Source organism: Cicer arietinum, chromosome 7 (genome assembly GCF_000331145.2).
Source record: "Cicer arietinum cultivar CDC Frontier isolate Library 1 chromosome 7, Cicar.CDCFrontier_v2.0, whole genome shotgun sequence".
Taxonomy (NCBI): Eukaryota; Viridiplantae; Streptophyta; class Magnoliopsida; order Fabales; family Fabaceae; genus Cicer; species Cicer arietinum.
This window is the reverse complement of record NC_021166.2, coordinates 29247142-29272875: the sequence shown is the minus strand read 5'-3', so window position 1 is coordinate 29272875 and position 25734 is coordinate 29247142. Positions and strand designations below refer to the sequence as shown.

Below are 25734 nucleotides of genomic sequence, written 5' to 3'. Positions count from 1 at the left end.
TTATATTACATTAGTCTTTCACAAACAGGGGAGGAGACAGAGCATTATTATTTTGAGTATACTTGCAATAACATACAAACTCATATTTTACATTACACTGATTTTATTCCTTTGTTAATTATGTGAGTTTACATTTATTTATCATAAAAAACTACCAATAAAGAATACCGTTTTTATACATTTACTACAACTAACAAGTATTATTATTCATTTGCAACTTACAAGTATAATTATCCAATCGTGGTTATATTAAAAAATAACTAGTTAATTTTTATCTTTTTTTGTTTTCTTTTTCTCTTTAGAACCTACATTGCATTGGTGTCTCGTAATTTGAGTCTAACAAAGAAATTTGTTTAACTTGTGAAAGAAAGGGATTTGTGAGAATACTCTCCAACTATTATCTAACCCCTAATTACTTGTGCTTTTTAATTCATGTTATTCGTCTATATATTTTTTATTCGTTTTATCTATGTTGTTGATGATGTAGTTTAATATGAAAGGTACATATTTTTAAATGAAACATTCTTTTAATCTAATTTATGGTTTTTTTTTACTTAATCTAGTTTATGGTTTTTATACTTAATCTAATAGCTTTGAACTAGGAGAAGGCAGATAAATAATTATTTTGACTTAATTGGTTATTTTACACATTCATATATGTTGAATTAGTAAATATGCCTATCTATCATTACTGCAACTCACAAGTTTTTAATATTCATTTAGTTCAAAATATTTTTTTTACACATTTATATGCATGTGATTGTAGAGGAAACAAACAAAGGGAAAAAAAAAAAAACAGAATCAGGTTATGTGACAGAAAAAGATATGCATGAATATATTATATCATTTTGATAATGCATTAAACACATACTATTAACTATATATTTTTTTTGTTATGGTATTGCTAGCTTGACAATGGACAGAAGATATTCTATTGGACTTTTGCTACTCCTTATTAGCCTTACTTCACTTTTAGTGAATTGTTATTCATCTACTCAAGATGACTTGAAGGCAAATACACTTCATCACTCTTTCTTTATCAAATTTCATAATTCTTTTTTTTTGACAAATATATTTATTAAAAATGCAGACTTATATTGTCTATACTGGAAATAGTAAAAATGATGAAACTTCTTTATTACTTCACTACCAAAATTTGCTTCAACAAGTTGCGGACATGTTATTTTATTGTTAAATTTTTATGCTATTTAAGTCCAACCTTACCTAAGCTATTCAGATTAGAGTTTTATCTTACATGTTTTTGTAAGATTTATGAGTCACATATGTAATTAATTAATAAAGTGTGTTGGGGTCATTATATAATTAGCCAATAAACTAGGGGTCAAGTAATATATAATAGTTTATGGCTAAAGAGCATAATAGTTATGAAAATTAATAGTGTAGATACCAGACAGTTTCTAATTTAATGAGGTGCTGAATTGGAAATACTGCAATTTGGGATATAACCAATAATAGTTATATATAGGGGTAATGGTCCCCAAGGCAAACACAATAAGACTATTCAGTTTCAAAACCCTAAAAGAGAAAACTCTTTGGTTCTCTCTATCCCCATCAAGAGAGCAAGGTTTTCAGGGTGTTTTGCTGAGGAAGATCACTCAACCCATTGGCTCTATCATCATCATCCTAGGATTTCATCAATGGCAATTCCCACAGGTACGCTTCCGCCTTTGGTTATTCATCATGTAATTGACATGGATACTTAACAATTGGTATCAGAGCCTACCATGTTTAATTCATGATGAAATTCGGTTATTGTCTTTGTTTTAGGATTCAATTTGGGAATTTTGACATGATTGAAATCTTAGGTTTTGTAATTTGGGAATTTGGATGATTGGAACAATTAATGAATTGTGAATAATGCCATGAAATTCTGCCATATTTGAATAATGATCTGTTTTTATTTTTTATTTTGGGTCCATTGGATTACCTTAGGGGCTTAGTTTGAATAATGCTATTTGAATAATGCCTGTCAAGTTAATGCATTCTGTTGAATATCGAAAATCGAGCCCTCTTGTCCTCACAGATGCAACCCCTTCAAGTGAGGACAAATCTAACATTATCCTGCTCAAACAAACACAAAGTCAATACTTAATCTTTTACTCTTGGTTGCTAATAAGTTTATGTGTTTCACAAGGCTTACTTGTTTGATTCAATTAAAGGGTTGAAGTTTATGAGGTTTTTGTCTTCAGTTTTCAATACCGAATGATGATCCATTGGGAGACTAATCTCTAATTATGTTGGATAGAAACATTAAAACACCAATTTAACTTCAATACCCCAGTTGCAATAGAGTGACATAACCATCAAGTCCCAATAATTTCTGTACAAGTGAAGATTCTATGTCAAGATGTTTAACCGATTAAAGAAAACGAGTTGATGTAAGGTAGTTGAGAGTTACCTTAAGACTCTCATAGCACTCCTCAAGTTTGTCATTGTATAAGATGAAATCAAATATGCCTGATGACTTCCCTTGCTCGATCTCAGCCTGAGCATTTCGTAATCGTTTTAATAATTTAGTTTGAAGATTTAATAATTTTAAGCAACTTCCTTAAGGGCTTTTAGAAATTTTTTTTTTTTTTGAAAATTATTGTTTTATAATTTTTTTTGAAGATTTACTAATGAAATAATGTTTATATTAGTGAACATATTTTTTTTTATTGTTTTATTTGGATATAATAAATATATGTTCAAGTCAAGTTTGACATTTTTTGAATGAGTTAATTGAAACTTGATGTCGCCAAAGTGACCTCTCTTGTCTAAATTGCTCGTGAAGAGTATCAAATGGCTGTGTATATGTTTATTCATGCGGGTATTGACCGGCCCAAAGGAAGGTTAATATTTGGCAGAATTACATGGTACACCTGCGATGATAAATGTGTGACAATTATTTGGTATACATGTGAGCAGTAAATCGGCCCAAAGGAAGGTTTATTGTTTGACATGTCTTATTGTCAATATTTGATCGTTGCAACAAGAGTACCACTAGCAGTTGGTGTTACTGTCCAAAGACTTGACATCAATGGTGCACTGGGTATCTTGAGATGGGTTAAATTCCATGATGTGAACATATGTATTTATTCATTTATTGATTTATTTTCCTATAATGTGAGTTTCTAAGTTTCGTTCTTTATCTAATTTACAGCATCGGTTGCTTCCATATCTGCAAATTTGAGTTCTATTCCTGTCCTTAATGGGACAAATTTTAAGGAATGGGAAGAGAACATTCTGATTGTTCTTGGCTGCATGGATCTAGACCTTGCATTAAGAATTGATCGACCCTCTACTCCTAAGGACTCTAGTTGTTGAGATGGAAAAACGCTTTGTAAAAAGTGATAAGGCTGAAACAAGTTCTTTGCTTCAGAATTTAATTTCCATGAAGTATCAAGGCAAGGGAAATATAAGAGAGCACATTATGATGATGTCCAACATTGCTTCTAAGCTTAAAGGTCTAAAGCTTGAGTTGTCAGATGACTTACTCATTCATTTAGTATTGCTGTCTCTTCCTTCGCAATTCAGTCAGTTTAAGGTGACTTATAATTGTCAAAAGGAGAAATGGACTCTTAATGAGCTCATTTCATTATGTGTGCAAGAAGAGGACAGGCTGAAGCAAGATAGGACTGAAAGTGCTCACTTTACTAGCATCTCTAAAGACAAGGGCAAAAGGAAAAGAATTGAGGAGCCCAAGAACAAAGCTGCTGCTAAGGGTCCAGAACAAAAGAAGCAGACTAAGGATAACAACTGCTTCTTCTGCAGGAGTTCTGGACACGTGAAGAAGGATTGTGCCAAATATCACGCTTGGCGTGTTAAGAAAGGTATGATTCTGTCTTTGGTCTGTTCTGAGGTTAATTTAGCTTCAGTACCTAGAAACACTTGGTGGTTAGACTCTGGTGCAACTACTAACATCAGTGTTTCAATGCAGGGTTGCCTGAACTTCCGAAAGCCTAGTGATACTGAAAGATGGATCTATGTAGGAGATGGGAAGAAGGTAGAAGTTGAAGCCATAGGAAAATTTAGATTATTATTAAGTTCCGGTCATTATTTGGATTTAAAAGACACTTTTGTTGTACCGTCATTTAGACGGAATTTGATCTCTATTTCTTATTTGGACAAATCAGGATATTATTGTTCATTCGGGAATAAAGAATTTACTTTGTCTTTAAATTCGAATGTTGTTGGAACCGGTTTACTTTCTGGTTATGATAATCTTTATTTGTTGGAAACTGTGGCTAACTATAATGAAACCTTGAATGTGGAATCACGTGGTACTAAGCGGAAAATTGACAATTTCAATTCAGGGGTGCTTTGGCACAAGCGTCTAGGTCACATCTCTAAAAATAGAGTTGAACGACTTGTGTCAGATGGAATTTTAGATTCCATTGACTTCACAGACTTTAACGTTTGTGTAGCATGCATTAAAGGAAAACAGACTAAAGATAAGAAATTAGGCGCATATAGAGCTACAGACGTCTTAGAATTGATACATACGGACATCTGTGGGCCATTTCCAACTCCTTCTTGGAATGGTCAACAATATTTTATATCATTCATAGACGATTATTCTAGATATGCCTACCTTTACCTAATTCACGAAAAGTCCCAATCAATAGACGTGTTCAAATCCTTTAAGGCAGAAGTTGAGAATCAACTTAATAAAAGAATTAAAAAGGTCAAATCTGATCGTGGTGGTGAATACTACGGCAGATATGACGGTTCAGGTGAACAACGTCCGGGACCATTTGCCAAATACCTAGAGGAATGTGGAATCGTCCCACAATACACTATGCCGGGGTCACCCAGCATGAATGGTGTAGCTGAAAGACGAAACAGGACTCTTAAGGATATGGTAAGGAGTATGATTTGTCATTCCACCTTGCCAGAGTCACTCTGGGGAGAGGCATTAAAAACAGCAGCATACATTCTTAATAGAGTACCAACTAAGGCAGCGGCTAAAACACCTTATGAGCTTTGGATTGGGCGTAAGCCTAGTCTGAAGCACCTTCATGTTTGGGGATGTCCAGCTGAGGCAAGGCCTTATAGGCCGAATGAAAAGAAATTTGAACCCCGAACAATTAGCAGCTATTTTATAGGGTACTCAGAAAAATCAAGGGGCTATAAATTTTATGATCCTAATTTGAGAACAATTTTTGAGACGGGAACGGCAACGTTCTTTGAGGATATTGAGTTTGGGGGGAAGATTAAGGTTAAAGATTTTGTCTTTGAGGAAGAATCGGTAACAATTCCAGAACTGATTCTTCCACCAATTGACTTTCCCATTATTGAACAAACTCAAGATGATCTGGTTGTTCAGGAAGAACAAAATCCAGATCAAATTCAAGATCCTCAAGAACAAGTGCCTCAAGAGCCAGCTCCATTGCGGAGATCCACTAGAGAAAGGAAAAATGCTATTTCGGATGATTATGTAGTATTTATCAATGAGGTAGAGGAAAATGTTGGCATGACGGAAGACGACCCAGTCAACTTTCATCAAGCCATGCAAGATTCTCGTTCAGATAAGTGGATCGAAGCAATGAATGAGGAGTACAAGTCTATGCAAGACAATTCAGTTTGGGAACTTATCCCATTACCTGAAGGAAAGAAACCCATTGGTTGCAAATGGATTTTTAAAACCAAGCGGGATTCCAATGGTAATGTGGAGAGATATAAGGCACGTCTTGTAGCTAAGGGTTATACTCAAAAGGAAGGGATTGATTATAAAGAGACTTTCTCTCCGGTTTCATCGAAGGACTCTTTAAGAATAATCATGGCTCTTGTTGCTCACTTTAATTTGGAGCTTCATCAAATGGATGTAAAAACAGCTTTTCTCAATGGCGACATTGATGAGACGATCTATATGGTGCAGCCAGAAAACTTTGTGTTGGGAGACCCAAAGAATATGGTGTGCAAACTAAGAAAATCCATTTATGGGCTAAAACAAGCTTCTCGTCAATGGTACCATAAATTTCATCAAGTAATTCTCTCATTTGGTTTTGAGATGAATACAGTTGATGATTGTGTGTATCATAAGTTCAGTGGGAGCAGACATATTTTCCTGGTCTTGTATGTTGATGACATACTGCTTGCCACTAACGATATAGGCATGTTGCACGAAACTAAGAAATTTCTATCAAAGCATTTTGAGATGAAAGATCTTGGTGACGCCTCTTTTGTATTAGGAATTCAGATACACCGAGACAGATCTCGAGGTATTCTTGGATTGTCACAAAAGAGCTATATCGATAAGGTTCTCAAAAGGTTTGGGTTACAGGATTGCAAACCAGGGGACACCCCAGTTGCTAAGGGAGACAAGTTTAGTCTCAAACAGTGCCCTAAGGGAAGTTTGGAAATTCAAGAAATGCAAAAGATCCCTTATGCTTCAGCTGTAGGGAGTCTTATGTATGCCCAAGTATGTACGCGTCCAGACATAGCGTTCATAGTAGGGATTTTAGGCAGATATTTAAGCAATCCAGGTCTTGACCATTGGAAAGCAGCCAAGAGGGTCATGAGATATTTGAAGAGAACAAGAAACTACATGCTCACATATAGGAGGTCAGACCAGTTAGAGATCACTGGGTACTCTGACTCGGATTTTGCGGGATGCCAAGACAGCTTAAGATCAACTTCAGGCTATGTCTTTCTGTTAGCTGGTGGAGCAGTTTCTTGGCGTAGTGCCAAGCAAGGTCTTACTGCTTCATCAACCATGGCAGCAGAATTCGTAGCAATTCATGAGGCATCTGACCAGGGCATTTGGCTGAGAAATTTTGTCACGGGGCTGCAAATAGTTGAAGGGATTGAAAGACCACTCAAGTTGTATTGTGACAATAGATCAGCAGTCCTGTATTCTAACAATAATAGGAGCTCAACCAAGTCAAAGCACATTGACATTAAGTTCCTAGTTGTTAAAGAGAAGGTACAAAGTGGACAGATATCCATAGAACACTTAAGGACAAACTCCATGATTGCGGATCCACTCACTAAAGGTCTACCACCCAAGGTCTTTCATGAGCATACTGCTCACATGGGTGTGCTACAGTTTGAGGAATCTTGATTTTAGTGGGAGTTTCGTCCATTATGTAATTCATGTTCTATGTTTAATTGTAAAGTACAAATACATTGTATTTGGACTTTCTGATCAGAAATAAAGTTTAAAGTATTCAGTTTTTGGTTACTTTGTACATTTAAGTTATGGTATGATCTCATTCGATAAAGTAGGACCAGTTGAAAATTGACATGCATTGACCAACTTCATGTAATTTTCATGCTACACTTTTCATAATGGGTCTATGTCAGTTAGTTGTGTCAGTACGGGTGATCATTGATGGGTTTAGTTATGCTTATTATGACGAAAGCCTCCTTGGTTCCATGTGCTGATATGATTAATGGACGGGACAATTTGGATTATACTCAAGGTAATTATAATGACATTTTTTGACGTCATAAAGTCTAACACACTCCTAAGGATACATGTGTGACCAGTGGGAGATTGTAAGATTTATGGGTCACATATGTAATTAATTAATAAAGTGTGTTGGGGTCATTATATAATTAGCCAATAAACTAGGGGTCAAATAATATATAATAGTTTATGGCTAAAGAGCATAATAGTTATGAAAATTAATAGTGTAGATACCAGGCAGTTTCTAATTTAATGAGGGGCTGAATTGGAAATACTGCAATTTGGGATATAACCAATAATAGTTATATATAGGGGTAATGGTCCCCAAGGCAAACACAATAAGACTATTCAGTTTCAAAACCCTAAAAGAAAAAAAAAACTCTCTGGTTCTCTCTATCCCCATCAAGAGAGCAAGGTCTTCAGGGTGTTTTGCTGAGGAAGATCACCCAACCCATTGGCTCTATCATCATCATCCTAGGATTTCATCAATGGCAATTCCCACAGGTACGCTTCCGCCTTTGGTTATTCATCATGTAATTGACATGGATACTTAACAATTTTCTCTATTCACAATTTTAGCGATGAAGCTCCAAAGCCAGTACTCCAGCATTACAAAAGGAGTTTTAATGGCTTTGTTGCAAAGTTAACGAAGAAAGAAGCCAACAAAATGGCTGGTGTGTGAATAAGATATATTTTCATAATTTTGTTAACCGATTAAAATTGAAAATGTAGGACTTGACGGAGTGGTGTATGTTGTTCCTAATAAAAAGAGACACCTTCTTACGACCAGATCATGGGATTTCATTGGCTTTCCACGATACATGGAATGAGAAAATTCTGAAAGTGATGTTATCGTTTGTGTAATCGATTCTGGAATTTGGCCAGAATCTGAGAGTTTCAACGATAAAGGTTTTAGTCCGCCGCCGAGCAAATGGAAGGGCACATGCCAAACTTCAAATATTACCTGCAACAAGTAATATTTTATGATTTCTTATACTGAATTTCACTGCAAATGCCTTTTACTGTAATGTCATGAAAATTGATTTAAAATACAACTTGACTTTTGATATCAACTTCCATATAATTCACAGAACTATGGCTTATTAAATAGAGATGAAAAGAGAAAAAATAAAAGTAAATGCTAAACTAAGTTTATATATTATTGCAGTAAAATAATTGGAGCTAGGTATTATTTATCATTTGTTGATCCCTTGAGCGAAAAAGATAATGAATCTCCAAGAGATTCAGAAGGCCATGAGACACATACAGCTTCAATTGCAGTAGGGATACCAATTAAGAAGGCAAGCATGGGAGGCCTTGCACGAGGTACAACAAGAGGTGGAGCTCCATCTGCACGTATTGTTGTGTACAAAGTATGCTGGGTCAAAGGATGCTTTGATTCTGGTATTCTTGCTGCATTCGATGATGCAATTGCCGATGGGGTTGATATATTATCAGTCTCACTTACATCAGGGTCAAATGACACTATGTATTTTAGAGATGCAATTTCCATCGGATCATTCCATGCTATGCAACATGGAGTGTTGACAGTGTTGGCAGCTGGAAACTCGGGTCCTCGTCCTTCAACCTTAGGCAATTTTTCACCTTGGGCAATTGTTGTGGCGGCTAGCACAATAGATAGAATGTTTGTCACCAAGGTCAAATTAGGAGACAATATGACATATGAGGTAAATTACTCTTTTATCTCATATGCTATATAACATGTCTTATTTCATCTTATGGTTAATATCTTTGATTCTTATGTTTAGGGTGTCTCTTTGAACACATTTGACCTTGAGGAAAAACTATATCCTATTGTCTATGGTGGAGCTGCACCAAATACTATAGGAGGCTTCAATAAAGACAAATCTAGGTAACTAGCTTTTGTATCATTAAAATTAGCAAACGGTATAAAACATTACTTTTCAACTTTAGTCTTACAAAAATAAATTTAATTGCAGTCCTTAAGTTAAAATGTCTAACTTTTATTTAGAATGATTAACTTATTTAAGTTAATATTAAAAATAAAATGTTTGTTAAATGGACATTACTGAATAGAGAAAAACTTTTTAAAATCAACTATTTGTTAACCAAATTATATTAAAACTGTAGGTTTTGCTCAGCCAACACATTGGATGCTAGGTTGGTGAAAGGAAAAATTGTTCTATGTGAAGGAACAGAAAGACCCGCAGAAGCCTTAAGAGTGGGTGCTGTTGGGGTTTTGATACAAGGCCATACTTATTCAGATATTGTCTTTTCTCTACCCTTACCAGCATGTTATCTTCAATCCAAAGATGCTGCCAAAATATATAAGTACATACACTCTACAAGGTATCCATTTCAATTAAAATATACACTTACAATAATTTAGAGAACCACACTTAACTAATGATTATTATATCAATCAATTTTCAGGAGTCCAACTGCAACCATATTTAGGACCAATGAAATAAAAGATACTTTGGCACCTGTGGTTGCTTCTTTCTCCTCAAGAGGTCCTAACAAGGCTACTCCTGAGATTCTCAAGGTTTGTTATTATATCATTTTTACAATATTTAATATAAACATTTTTTGTATAATATTACAGCCGGATTTAATTGCTCCTGGAGTCGACATAATCGCTAGTTGGCCTACAATTTCTCCTATTTCTGATACTATTGGAGATAATAGAAATTTGGAGTTCAACATTATGTCGGGAACGTCAATGTCATGTCCGCATGTGTCTAGAGCAGCTGTGTATATCAAATTATTTCATCCAACATGGTCACCTGCGGCTATTCGTTCAGCCCTTATGACCACAGGTATAATATAAATAAGTAGTGTTAAATCTTAATTAATATATTCATCCATATAAACATAAACTTAACACATGCTTATTTTAATTAAACAGTTGAAAGTTTCCCTTGAGTAGAATAGATTATACTTCTTTTTCTTTTTCTTTTATGTTAAAATATAAACTCCCTTGAAAAATAAACATGTATTATACTTTACTTAATTTTAATACGTTCAAACTTTTAATTTATTTTCTTTATCAGTGATATAATGAATATACAGTACCGGATCAACTATGAAATAATAACCGAGATAAAAAAAGATTTTGGATAAAGCTTCAAAGTTGATAATAAAAATTTCCTCAATATAAGACTAATAATTTAAAAATAAATAATAAAGTATTTAATATTACTTACCACTGCTATTAATAGCTAAAAAAGTATTTTTAATGATTATTCAAAGTTGTCTTGCTCCTATTTAAAAATAATCGACATGTTAAAATAGACATGGAATGTATATTTACTTATCACAAGAGCCTAGTGTAATTCATGTTTATTTGATGCGAGTATAATTTACTTAATGTGTTAAACTAATGAAAACAATTTTCCGTATTTCTTGTGTTGTAGCTAAACAAGTAAGTCCAAATAATAATGTTGAAGCTGAATTTGGTTATGGAGCTGGACAAATTGACTCCATCAAGGCTTTAAATCTAGGCTTAGTATATGAGGCTTATGAAGGAGATTACATAAGATTTTTATGCGGTCAAGGTTTCAATGCCGCGACTTTGCAACAAATCATTGGAAATGCAGTCATTTGCTCTGAGATAGCACACATGACTGCGAGAGATTTAAACTATCCTTCATTTGTTCTCAAAGCCTTACGTCCCAAACAACATACAAGTGGAAGCTTCAATAGGGTTGTCACAAATGTGGGATTACCGATGTATACATATAGAGCTATTGTGACAGCTCCTATAGGATTCAATGTTTCAGTGAATCGTAGTGTTTTGTCATTCACTTCACTAGGAGAAACACAAACATATGTTCTCACTATAGATGGAGCGATGAAGAAATCTATTGAGTCAGCTTCTTTAGTTTGGGACAATGGTGAATCTCAAGTTAGGAGCCCCATTATTATATTTGATGAAAGAGCATAGAAAAGTCAAAGTACTAAAATATGTAATGTATGTAATTCTTAATTTACTATTTTATATTTTTATTCAATAAAAGATATACTTTTGCAAAGAAGAAAATCAAATTGACTACTTCTTGTATAGATCTTTTCCAATTTTTTTTCTCTTTGTTATATCTTTGAGTATTTCTTGTATCAATTTCATACATTTGAATAGCATTTTTATGTTTCATTTAATGTTCAAATACCCGGCGGAGAATTCAATTGGTTGAAATTAAATTATATAATCGGTCAAGAATTAATAAATGATTTTATTGTCATATGATGTTAAGAAAAAAATTGTTTGTGAAAATTCGTGAGACACTTCTTCAAGTTAAACAACAATATCCTTTAGTAATTCATCATTTATTATTTTGGAGTTATACTTGTTTGTCTTGTACGGTAAATATGAGTAATAAAACATTTAAGGTAATCTCACTTTAAATATTAAGTAAAATGACCTCTATCAAATTTCATACACTGCATAACTTAATCTAAACCGAAACATAGAGAATTCTTACGTGAAAAATTTTCTTAAATTTTCTTAAATTTTCATAACTTAATCCACTTTTCTTAAATTTTCTTTGGTATTTCATATGTCAACAATTGAGTCATTTACGTGAAAAATATAAATATATTATTTAAGTATGTATATATTCGAGCATGTATATATACCAACGTTAGATGTAATGAATGATGGCCAATTGGCCATATTTTAATTTTAATTTCACCATAATAAAAAACAAGTACATGCAATGTGATAGCCTGAGACAACCGTATATTCGACATTGTATATATTAAAAAAATTACATCATAATAAAATAAATATGATGACATATAATATCGTTGAGTTGTTGCATACAAAATTTCAAAACCATATATTCGACACTGTATATATTCACTTTCAAGTTTTTCAATGTAATAGTGATACATCTAATATAAAATTAGTTAAAAAACTTCATCTAAATACCAAATCAAATTCAAATCATATCGAACAATTCTTAAGTGAACTTTACTTAACTTCCACTAAACTCCTAATAAATAGAACCTCAGTACTTTTAGAGGGTTTAAAAAAATCACTTTAGAATGCAAACATACAAATTACTATAATGTCTTAATGAAAGGATTTTGTAGCTTTTGTTTTTTATGAAACTTTGTAAAGTTTTAGTTTTAGTGTATCTTTAAGCTTGCGTTTATATTTTAGCGGTGTCTTCTTTATTGCTATTTTTGTTTTACCTACACCTAATTATAAATAAAAGCTTAATACTATTATTTTTACCATTTTGTTTCTCCATCTATACTTTGAGCTAGTTTGATTAAATATGAGTATATGATACATAAAAGATAAATAAAAAAGTGTTCAAGAGGATGAAAGTTCTGAGTAAGAATGACAAATCAATTTCATTACCTCCTACATTTATGATAGTGTTGTTTGGAATCATTAGCTGGGACCAAACTATAAGCAATCTCAAGAATGTATGCCATATAAATTAAAAGAAAGTACTACTTTGTTAAAAGAGAAAACTACTAACAGTTAATATTGATAGCTTCACTTATAGATAAAGAAGAGAGTGATTATGAAAATAAAGTATATTATGAAATGAAGAAAAACCCAAGTAGATTGATACATGTATCAATGATAAGACTGATATAAATCAAAGAGAGAAATCATTTCAAAAAGCTAACATGAATTTGGAAGGACAAGATTCTCGACTTTAATAGCAAATAATGAACTCGCATATATAGTTCGATCTCATGCAAATTAAGTAAATGTCGGTTTCATTTCATACATGAATCAATGATGACAATGTTAAAGCAAATTTACACCACAAAAACCACTAACTCAAAAAGCTAGCATTCAAAAACCATTTGATTATTACAGTAATTAATACCACCATTTACATAATAGGCTAAATTATATGTGTGGTCCCTTAACTTAATTTCAGGTAACGTTTTAGTTTTTTATCTTTGTTCTTTCCTGATTTAGTCATTTATTCCAAACAATATCAAATAAAGTATGAAAATATGAGTTTATTTAAAGATTTGCGTTACGAATTTGATGAAATTTGTATTATATTGAAGAATATAATTAATTTTATGAGTTTTGATTGAATTTCTTTTTGAATTTTTGTATAAAAAAGGATAACATTGTTGAAATTTTAAAATATAAAATATCAAATTGTCACTTAAAGTTAAAATAAAGGACCAAGTCGGGAAAAAAAAAAAGATAAATGACTAAAATGTTACGTGAAATTAAGTTAAGGGACCACGGATGTAATTTAGCCTACATAATATATCCATAGTTCTCTTCCACCATACAAATTAACCAACACAACAACACTCAACTTGATCTGTTAATAAATCTATTTCTCTTGTTTATTTTCATCATATATACTATTATATTCTATTTATTTCATGATATGTTTTTTAATATGCATGTCAACATCAACACTCATTTATTTATTTATTTATTTTTAACAACTCTTACATTAGTATGTTAGAAACAGGGGAAGAGGCAGAGGAATTTTAATTTTTCACACTAAAGAATTCATTTTTTATATTTTTTTTGTATAAAAGTAAGCATGTCTATCTATCCTTATTGCAACTCACAAGCGTTATTATTCATTTAGTTTAAAATGAATTTTATTTAGTTGTTGTTATGAAGCTCAAAAATATAATGATATTATGATTAAAATTAACTAGCCAATTTTTAATTATCGTATTTTGTTTTCTCTTTCTATTTGAAACTCACATTTTTAAATAAATCTATCTAGAACCATCCATGGTCACATGTCACATGCATGATATTGATAATAATAGCTTACTCAACTTCTTCCTTTGCTCTACATCACTTTTCTTTGCTATATAATTTGTTATTATGACGTATAAGATTTTTATTTGATGTTGCTGATGACATACATTTTTAATATGACAAAAATACTCATTTATTTTTTAATTAATATTTTACACATTTATATATATATAAATATACACGCACTTAAATTATTAACTTGTTTCAATTCTTACATTAGAGGCATTATTATGTTGACTATACTTGTAATAAGATTCAAATTCCAAACTATTTTTTTTCTTCGATTTTTATATATCTGAAAATTGAGTTTTTTTCTCATATTCTAAAATTGTGAAAATTTCTTAATTTATGTTCTTCATTTTTTAAATAATTTATTATTAAATTAATTGACTTGTACAAAGTATACAATATTTAAAATTTATGACTTGTTAAATATTTTTTTTACAAGGATTAATTTAATCACATAATCTTTGTTTTACATGGTTTATATTTGTATTGGTTGATTCTCACTTCCCATTTGTAGCACTAAACCCAAAATAAACAATCAATAATTTAAGTCTACAGCAAATTAACACTACAAGAAATTGAACGTTTAGCGACAGTGAAAATCTGTAGGTAAACATATAAAAACCGTAGGGATAGGCAAAATTACCTATACCGACCGTTGCGGTAAACATTTGATTTTACCTACGGATATTTCATTGTTGGTATATACTTTAGCCATAATTTATAAAAATTATACCTACGGTTTTGATTCTGTTGCTATACATTTAAGTGACAACTTTTTTCTGTTGGTATAGGTTTTAAGAGTAATTAATTTATTATAAATATTAATTTTTTGTTATCAACAAAAATTATATAATAATTTAAAATTTATTTTATAAAATTAACCAAATATAAATATACAATGAAATATATATATCTAAGACTCAAAATAAAATAAAAGGTGTTCATTGTATATATTAAAAATTAACATAAAAGTCTTACAACGATAAAACAAAACCCTAAACCTCAAAAAATAGACATTTAAAATAGACATCTCGTGTCACACATAACAATCTCAAAAAATATTAAGAAATTGAGTCCACTAAATTGCCAATATTCCATCTTCAACAACAAATTAGCTTTTAATCTTCACCTACAATCAATAAAATAACAAATGAATAAATACACGATTCTACATAAAAATATTACTAATAAAATAGAGAAAATGTTAATGATTTTAATTAAAATTAACTAATACTATCTAATTACCATTTTCATTATTTTCGTTGTTGTTTGGACTAAGTGAATTCAAATGGTTTTGAGCACTAGTAGCATCAGGAACCTATCACAAAAAATAGAAAATATTACTTATGAAAAATACGATTATGGAACTTATGAAGTTAGTTGGATAAGATTAATAACTTATGATATACCTGTCTTGCAGCTTGTATTATATCATTAACATCTGCTCCAGAAAATCGATTTTGAATTAAAGTCATCACATTTGCTAACAAGTTTTCCATATTCTTAACTCTTTCGCGCAACTCTTCATTTTCAGATGCACAAACCTTCGATTTTTTAGAATGAGGAATCTTGCCCATACATCGCACACGTCCGTTTTTATCAGGTCCTTGTACTTGATAAAATATGTCATCCTTCCAAGACATAGAACCTTGTGTGTCTTGGGTTGATTGAGAAGTTCCAGCCTCATTATTATGTTTTTTTAGTTCTTCCTAAAAAATAAAATAAAAATTATTAATGATTGAAAATACCAAATTGAAATTGACATTCAAAGCATGTAGTACTACAATAAGATCCAATTAAAAAACTTCAACATTGCATATAGGCTAACAAATACAAAATCTCCTAAATGGTCAAGTAAAAATCCAATACAATCATCATACATTTGAAAATAAAATTCAGCACTTTGTCAAACTTAATTTATACACATTTTATATATTGGTACCGTTTAATTATTATCAAAACTTACAATCAATCTTGCAGCCTTTCCATTGACAATTGCTCCATCTTTACGAGTGCGGGTATCAATGTAAATCTCTTTACGTCCAGGCAACACTCCTTTGCCCTTTTTTATCTACAACCAAATAAATAAGTTAAATGCATTTCATTTTTAATTTAAATTAAAGCCATAAAAATAGAAATAGAAATAAATCTTCTCATCAATAAACTTTGGGAGACTTTTTGAACCCATACAATGAACATCTTCAAACTTAGCACGATTTTGCCTATTAATTTTACTTATTTTCTGCAATTGAAATAAAATATTAGTCTAAATAATAAACTCTTTAATATATACTCCACTCTCTCAACTTCTTAATTTTATTTTGTTTAACTATTTCTCTTGAATTTGAGTTTTATTAATTTCTCCTTATGTGTACACTACTTGCAATTCAATTCAATACTATACAGTTTTGAAGGAAAAAATGACCTAATGAGATTTGTTACGACAATATAAAAATTAATGTTTTCCATTTCAATGTCTTTCATTTCAAGTTGCAACTATGCTTGTCTTTTCGAAGGGATTATCAATATAACTGATACTTTTAGTAATTTCAATGAGCATGTATATATGTATGTATGTTATTAATTTTTTTAGTTACAATTGGTTGTATAGAAATTGCAGTAAGCTTTTACTTTGATTGCTATAATTATAGAGTGGAAAGATATTAAATTCATTGATTTGATTTTGAAAGTATCATTTTTAATCTTACCAATCTAAAATTCCATTAAGATTGTCTAATATCAGTCTAATTGAGTGCTCTAGCAATTTGCATGTCAAAATAAAACATATGTATTAAAAATACAAGATTAACGAAAAATCAATTCCTAAGCACACACAGATAGAAATTATAAATAGATCAATTGTTTAGAATTTTGTATATGTAGATGAAGGGATTTCTAGCAGTTTAATTTGTTATGATACAAGCTAGTGTTTAATTTCTAGCAGTTGGAACCTTCCTTTTAAAAAAAGTTCATTTAAAATAATGAGTGATTATATAAATTATAGGTTCAGAAATTCAAAGCACAAGTTTAAAATCACAGGTTCAGAAATTACAAAAATTCAAAGCACATAAATAAAAAAACATAAATTACAGAACATAAATTACAAAGAACAACACAAAAATTACAAAGAGCAACACATAAATAACAAAACAGAAATTAAAAGCTGCAAAAATATATAAACAGTACAGAAATTAAAAGTTACCGATGATGCGAGAACGCTGGTCACAGTGATGACGAGAACAGTGGTCGATTGACAATGAGAACGTGGTTGGTCGACGGCGAGAAAAAGGAAAAAGATTGGGCGGGATTGGTTGGTCGACGACGAGAAGAATAAGAAGGAAACAGATTGGGCGGGATTGGTTGGTCGACGACGAGAAGAATAAGAAGGAAACGGATTGGGCGAGATTGGTTGGTCGACGGCGAGAAGAAGAAGAAGGCATGTTACTTATTTTAGGTTTTAGGGGTTTTGGGGAGAAAGGTTTATTTGCTACTGATTAACATTTTGGCTCTATTAATTTTTTTTTACTCCATTAAATTTTTGTTTGGGCTCCATTTAAAAAATTTTGATTTTAGCTTAATTGAAATTGGGTGTATTAAAAAAATAGGATTTTGCCTCAATTAAAATTATTTTTGCTTACATTGAGCAAATATTTATACAAAGTTATATTTACAAATAATTAAGATTTTGGCTGAATTAAAAAATATTAATTTTAAAATTTTGGTGTCTATAGCCACAAATTTAATTGTGTAACTATAACAATTAGCGACAATTTTATGTCACCGAAGGTATAAGACACCTATACCAACAATAAATAATTTATCTGTGGGTATAGTTTATCTATACCTACAGTTTTTAATTTTGTTACTATAAGCTACTGTAGGTATATGTCTATTTTCTTGTAGTGTAATATATGTTTCAACGCAATTAATCACATAATCTTTTATTTTATTTTATAAGATTATCACTTTTTTAATCTAGTTTATGTTTCAATAATGTTTTAGAGAGTTCTAACTTTCAATTAAGTAAGAGACATGTTGGTCAATATTACACTTTTGTGTAAATCCTTTTATTTTCTTCCTTGATGGATGGTGTGACACCCTAAACCCAAATTAAAGTAAAATACACTAGTTTTACAAGAGATTCGCAGCGGTAAAAATAGATGATTTATTATTTTATTTTATACATACTATTAATATTTGGTTAATCTCATAACTTTAAGATTCGATTAGTATTTAATAAGAAAAATGGTAATAGATTGATTATTAGAGAAGGTATGAGCATAAACATTAAACATTAGACTTAATTGCAGTTTTGGTTCTCCTATTTTAGCTGAATCGCGAAAGTAGTCCCTCCATTTTATTTCTCCCCAGTTTTGGTCCCCCAAACAGAATTTTAGTCCAAAACTTGATGAAATTTTAGTTTTTAAAGTCGTACTACACCATTTATGATCATATTTCAAGTACAATTGTTGCAAATGAGATCTTGAGGCATTGTGTGACTTAAATAAATGCAAAAAAAAAAAAAATGAAATTTCATCAAGTTTTGGACCAAAATTCTGCTTGGGAGACCAAAACTGGGGAGAAACAAAATGGGGGGGACTACGTTCGCGATTCAGTTAAAATAGGGGATCAAAACTGCAATTAAGCCTAAATAGTTTTGTTTTGATTTCAACCATGACATCTCTAAGATAAAACAAGTCAATCAAAACTATATATATTAGACTCCCACAATACTATAAAATCACCCTCAAATATACTGCTAAGACTACTTATGATGAGTCTTCGTCAATTCTTATTTTTAAGTTTATTTTTAGTTAGTTTTTAATATAATTTTAATTAATTTCAAATAGTTTTTATAGTGTCTAAATAAAGAAGAAACTTTTTTATTTCTTGAATCATTTTGGATGTTCTGTTACTAATCCTTTCTAACCAAATAAATTATCGTAGTGTATTGTTATTTCTTGGTTTTTAACTTAACAAATTAACCACTTTGAAGAAATATACACTCAAGGGTTTATAGAAGATTAATGTGAAGGTTTTTTCTTTAATACCCCAATTTTTTTTTAAAACAATATCAAGATACTCTCTTTTGAAAATTATATATCAAATTATCTCTTTTTTTTACTTAATTAGAAGTCGCCATTGGTAATGACGACTTCCTTAAGAATTTGCTTTTTTTAATTTTTTTCCTCTCCAAATCGCCTTTTGAAATGACGACTTTATGAAGATACATAGAAGTCACCTTTTGGAATATACCACAAAGATAAGTGAAGATCATTGCATAACATCCCTAGGGCACAATGCGCAAGTCCCTGCACTACAGTGCTTTTCTTGGCACATAACCTTGCCTTTGGGCGCAATAGACCAACCCTCTAGCGCATTGCGCTACCTCAATGTGCTCCCTGCGTCAACTCTACTAGTGCATTGCTTATATGAGGCTGACAATGCGCTAGCACACATTTTCAAACACTATTTAAAGAAAAGTTGCACTCTTTACCAGGTTTTTGACTTTTTGGAGACTAAAGAGAGTTATCAAAAGCCATAGGATTTTTACTTTCATTTTTGATCTTTCATGTGTAATAATTCCATTTCTTTTACTCTTATTTGTTTAGAACGAGTAGCTAAATTTTTTATTTTTAGGGATAAATGTAACTTGATGAAAACCATTAAAGTTTAATTTGATTTCTGATTATGTGAATGAATTCAATTAATTTGTGTTTTTAATTGTTGTTGTTAATGTTATTTATTGGTTGCTTGTCTTTAAATTGATTTTCAATTCAAAGTTTGTAATGTGAGTGGACCCTTTGAATGCTTTGAGATTAAGAATTTGACTTTGTAGTCTAGAGATAGATACAAACACTTAAAATCAGAAATAATTTCTGATAATTGATACTTAATCATATTTTATAATTCGCTAAAAGATTAGGGATTAAAAGTAAGATAAAACATTCAATCGCTAAGAGATTAGGATCGACAACTCTTTGAAATTAGTAGCAACTTATTGAATGAATTTGGTAATTAGGTTCAAATTGTAGCAAAAGGTTGGATTCTTAGTGAAGTCCATCCCTAACATTTTTATTATTATAAAGGTAGAACTTTTATCATGTTAATATGAAAAAACATCATCAAATTTGGAACATTTTTGTTCAATTTAGTAATTAAAAATTTTTTGATACTATAACACAATCATTAAGTTTGATACTCGATACTTACTGTTTTATTATTACTTGCAATGATTTAGTACACTTGCAAAAATCGCTATAGCTCGAAAACCGAAAGGAGTGTGGTACAAAGACTACTCTAAAACTGAAAGGAGTTGTTATTAAGACCACTCATAAATTGATGGATAGTAATATTGGTACCACTCTAAAATATTTGATAATCAAGAAATATATATGTGACTTATAACAAAATAGAACACCAAATTCATAAATTCACATAGGGCATTCAAAACCTCATAGACAACTATGTCTTTATCTACTCATTTCCAAAACAAACAAACAAAAATCGATAAAACAACGTGAAAATATTGAAATATTTCAAAATTATATTCAGTGCATTATAATTGATATCACTTTTATGTTGACGATATTAAAAAATATTATATTTGACTTAGATTTGTCTCGGACATGATTTATATAATAAATTAAGATTAATATATTATAATTATTTTCATTTTTATTTAGAAGATACAAAAACTATTAAATTTAACTCATTAATTAAAGATAAATACATATTACGTGGATCAATTGTACGTTCCAACTACTTTTTTAGTGTTACGCTAAAAAATACACTAAGATTATTGCTAAAGTAATATAAAAGATTATCGCATTCACAAGGATTCATTAATGAGTACCAAAATAATTAAAATTATTTATTATTTAGACTAAAAAGTATCATCTCATAAGTGAACATTTATCCTTTGTATGAAAGTTATTTTGAAATTTTTACTAGTGGCAATTTGTCATGTATATTATAGTTTAATCTCATCAATGACAACTTGTCTCATGTATGACAATTATTTTGAAATTTATAATAGGTGAAAACTTTATCCGTGTATGATAGTTTAATCTCATAAATGACAATTTGTGATCTCGTGTATGATTGTTGTCTTGAAGATTTTATCAGTGAAAACTTGTTTTGTTTATGATAGTCAGTGACCACTTGTCTCGTGTTTAATAATTGTCTCATGTATGATAATTATTTTGAAAATTTTATCATTGAAAATTTTTCTCGTGTATGATAGTTATTTTGAATTTTTATCAATAAAAATTTATCTCGTGTATGATAGTTCAATTTCATAAGTGACAACATATTTCGTGTATGATAGTTATTTTGAATTTTTATGAGTGAGAACTTATCTCATGTATGATCATAAGTGAAAACTTGTCTCATGTATGATAGTTATTTTTGATATTTTTATCAGTAAAAATTTGTTATGTGTTTGATAGTTCAACCTCATAACTCACAACTTGTCTCATGTATGATTGTTGTTTTGAAGTTTTTATTAATTAAAACGTATCATATATATAATAACTCAATCTCATTAGTGTATGATAGTTTTTCTCATATATGATAATTATTTTGAAATTTTTATAACCAAAAATTTGTTCTGTGTATAATAGTTCAATTTCATAATATATATTATTTGTCTCTATCTAGAAAAATGATTAAACATAATGTAAAACTGCAGAAAGATAATGAAGTTCATAGTTGTGAAAAAATGGACTAAATGACTGTAAAATAAAGAATTAAATAAATTTTTAATCCCTAAATAATTTCAAATTTTTTAGTCTCTGTAAAACAAATTATTCATTTTTAGTCCTTACAAAATTATCGTTTATTTCATTTTAGTCCTTGCTAGAAAAAAAATTAATTATCCTTCAACTTTTGAATTTTGAAATGATTATTTTGCAAGTATGTTTAGAAAATTATAAAATATTCATCCACAAAAATTTAGAACTTATTAACTTGGAATGAATTAAATGTGAATTTTTAAACGTCATAAATTCAAGATAAAAGTTTCAAAAATATGAACATATAAATCAAATTTTGAGATTTTTTTTTTATAGAGGAACTTAAGCATGTTTAGAAAATTATAAAATATTCATCCACAAAAATTTAGAACTTTTTAACTTGGAACGAATTAAATATGAATTTTTAAATATCATAAATTCAAGATAAAAGTTTTGAAAATATGAAAATCAAAATCAAAATTTGAGATTATCTTTTTTTTATAGATGAACTTTTTATAATCTTGTAAACATGCTTGTATGATAAAATTTTCCAGCAAAGATTAAAACTTCTTGCATGATGCTTTTATAGAGAATAAAATAAAAAATAAATTCGAAATATCTTACCTTGAAGTTATTTCTAGTCAAAAGTCTAAGATTAATGATGAATGTGGAGTGAAAGATTTCGAGAAAGATGAAAAAAGTTACGAAGTTTATTGAAGTTAAGAAAATGGTGTTGGGAGAAAGTGATAGCTCTTCATAATGTGCATATTTTTAATTGTTTTTAGTGTTATTTATTTTTAATCATTAGTTAATTCAGAGAGTTATTTGATATAGTTTGTTGATTTTAATTCTTGAATTTAATGAAATTTTATGTTCTTATTGCCTTGATTAAGTAAAGATTTTTTTTGTAGTTGTGCGTTGTTTCGTTGTTTTAGTGCAGTATTGGATTTTTGGTGAGAAATCAACATGATATTTATGGACTATTTCAGCCATATATAGAGTTTTAGATATCCAATTGGAGTCAAACCAAGTTTAGATAAAAGCTAAGATCCATAGCTACAACTTTTATGAAGACACTAGAACCAAATTCATATTCCAAAGAGGAGAAAAATGCAGTAAAAGTCAGATAGTAGATGTTGCGTGTTGGAGTTCAAATGCTTGTGCATAGGGAACCTTTCTACAGTATTTTAGCATCCTACTTCTGCCCAAGAGTGCTGGAGCGTCCCTAGCACACCCTTGTGGCACATGGTGCGCTGCAAAATGCATAAAAATACGTGTTTCTCACTTTCTAAGTATCTTTTTAGCTACTTTGAAGTTTAGAGACTTGTGCTCTAGCAGAGAAACTCATAGGAGGTTGATTCTAACACCATTGAAGGAGTTTTATCTAGAATCATTAATGTAATTCTTCTAAATCTCTATCTTTTGTATTTTTGTTATGAGTAATTAAACTCTATTTGTTAAGGATGAGTAAAACAAGATGAAACCCTTATTTTTCTGATTTGATTATAGTTATATAAATGAATTTATTAAATTATTTTTCTCATCTATCTGCTTAATGCATTTTATTACTTGTAACGATTCAATACACTTACTGAAATTCTATCAGAAAAAACAAAGGAAAAAATAGATGAGAAAATAGGAGAAGGAAGCAAAAAATATGGAACACATGCAAGAAAAGAAAAAAAATGGAATGCATGGAAGGAAGAAAGAAAAAAATGGATGTTGAAAATGAGTGAAAGGAAAATAAAATGATTGGTATGAGTTTTTTTAGCGATAGTTAGAGTGATTTTGATAAAAGTGAAGAAACAAAATGTTGAAAACAGACAAAAGAGGGAAAATGAGAGGAAGAAAGAAAAAATACATCTAAAAACCTTGTTAAAAATTAATTCAAAAGTAACTTTGTCTTATTTGCAATAAATAAAACATTTAAGGTGTGGTTGATTAAAGCAAGGAGGAGGGAATATTTATTAAAAAAGTATATTTGATTCAAATTTTAAGAGTAGAAGGAAGCAAAATTCTTCCTAAGTTGTTTTTGATGTCCCTCCAATTTGCAGTGATTTGGAAGGGAGGAGATCAATTTAACTTAAGGCTATGTTTGGATTGGTGGTATGAGATGAAATTGGATGAAATAAGTTTATGTTCCATTGTTTAGATTGTCAAAAAGAGAATGGAATTGAGTAGAATATAATAAAATGCATTCAATCCTATTTCGTCATTCACACTCATTTTTGTTCCCTCTAATTTGGGAGGAGTGAGATGAAATCTTCTTGAAAATATCAATCATCCTAAAATATCAAAACAGTGAAGTGTATGTTTTATTCTATTATGCTCCATTTCACTCTATTTTGCTCTAATTTGCTCATTTTGACATATCCAATGGTATGTTTGGTTCAATCGAGGGGAGTAGGTGAGAGATATTTTTAATGGTTTTATGTTTGGTTCAAGGGGAGGGGAGAAATTTTAAATGAGTTTTTAGTCATGTTGAGTCTTTACCCTCAAAATCCCCCAAAATGGAGGGAGAACAAAAATTACTTTATGAGGGATTTTGTTTTCTTCCCCTCCTCTTCCCTCCTAAAACATGAACCAAACATGTTTCATCTAAAATATTCCATCTCTTCTACCTCCAACCAAACACGAAATCATATTTTGAAGCAAACCTATTTATATTTCTCTTCCTTCCTCTCTCCTTTTCTCTATTAAAATCCCACACACCCCCTCTGTTGAATTAAACAGACCCTTAATGGAATGAGCAAATGACAAATACAACTCATATCAATATAATGGAGAATGGTGGGATAGTTGATCATTATTATGTTATATAGCTTTTTTAAATGTGTTATTTTGAATAAGAGCGAGATTTATACTCTTTTTTTAAAGCAAAAATAGAGTGCAAAATCATCACATGATTGACCTGACATCTTAACTATGTTGGCATTCCAAACCAATCATCTATCATTTGCAGCACTCTAAAATATTATTAAAATTGAAAAAAAATTACAAGATGCTTGAAAGATTATACTAAAACCCAAAAAACAATTATAAAGAATATAAACTACGACTTCATTAATAGCCTTGCCAAGAAAATTCAAAAAGATAAAACCATGGTGAAGGAAAAAAAAAGTGTAGTAAACATCTACGTAAGTCAACAAAATCTATATTAAGAAAAACTAATTTGTTTCTATTGAAAACATCTAAAATATTATAAGCACAAGTATTCCACCAATGACTGTTAACAATGTGAAATCTCAAATTAGCAATTATATCAACACATCGATTAAAATATGAGAGATAATAAATCTCATATTTTTAAAAGACCAAGAAACAAGACTACGATTCATAAGAGAAAAATTTGTCAATTAAAAATCAAATTCAACGGTAAAATGATAATTATATTTTCTAAACTACTTTTCGATGTAAATAGTGTTACAAGAATAAAAAGTTATAAAAATCTTAAATTCCAAATTAATTAAAAGACATTTAAAAATTATGTTATTAGTTTTTTTTTATGGTATAATTATATTATTATTTAAATATTAAAATTAATTAATATTTATCTATATTTTGAACAATCAAAATTGGATTTTATTACTTATACTCGAGGTTGGAAAAAGTATAGTAGAAATAAATTATAGACCGAAGCACCCGAATTAAAAGACTAAAATGAACCTTACCCACAATGCAGTCTAGGCACACCTGCCATTCATTTTTCACTTTTTTGAAATTACTAATTAATTGAGAATATGACTTATGTGAGATCTCCTAAGTCGTAATCTTATGGAGATTAACAGTATACATATAATATTAAACATGTGGAATGCTGA

At 30.1% G+C, this 25734-nt stretch overlaps 1 protein-coding gene and 1 pseudogene across 1 annotated transcript; one reads left to right on the top strand and one right to left on the bottom strand.

The window, feature by feature from the left end:
* The first annotated feature begins 915 nt into the window (after positions 1 to 915).
* Positions 916 to 11342, top strand: LOC101509824 (cucumisin-like; annotated as a pseudogene).
* Positions 11343 to 15195: 3853 nt separating this feature from the next.
* On the bottom strand, positions 15196 to 17617 carry LOC101509174 (uncharacterized). Its single transcript, XM_004515341.4, has 7 exons — positions 17380 to 17617; positions 16979 to 17000; positions 16886 to 16889; positions 16144 to 16248; positions 15587 to 15886; positions 15423 to 15495; positions 15196 to 15306 (listed from the first exon to the last, which is right to left on the bottom strand). The coding sequence occupies exons 1-7, from the start codon at positions 17615 to 17617 to the stop codon at positions 15296 to 15298; spliced, it is 753 nt and encodes a 250-aa protein (XP_004515398.2). The 3' UTR covers positions 15196 to 15295.
* Between the last annotated feature and the right edge of the window lie 8117 nt (positions 17618 to 25734).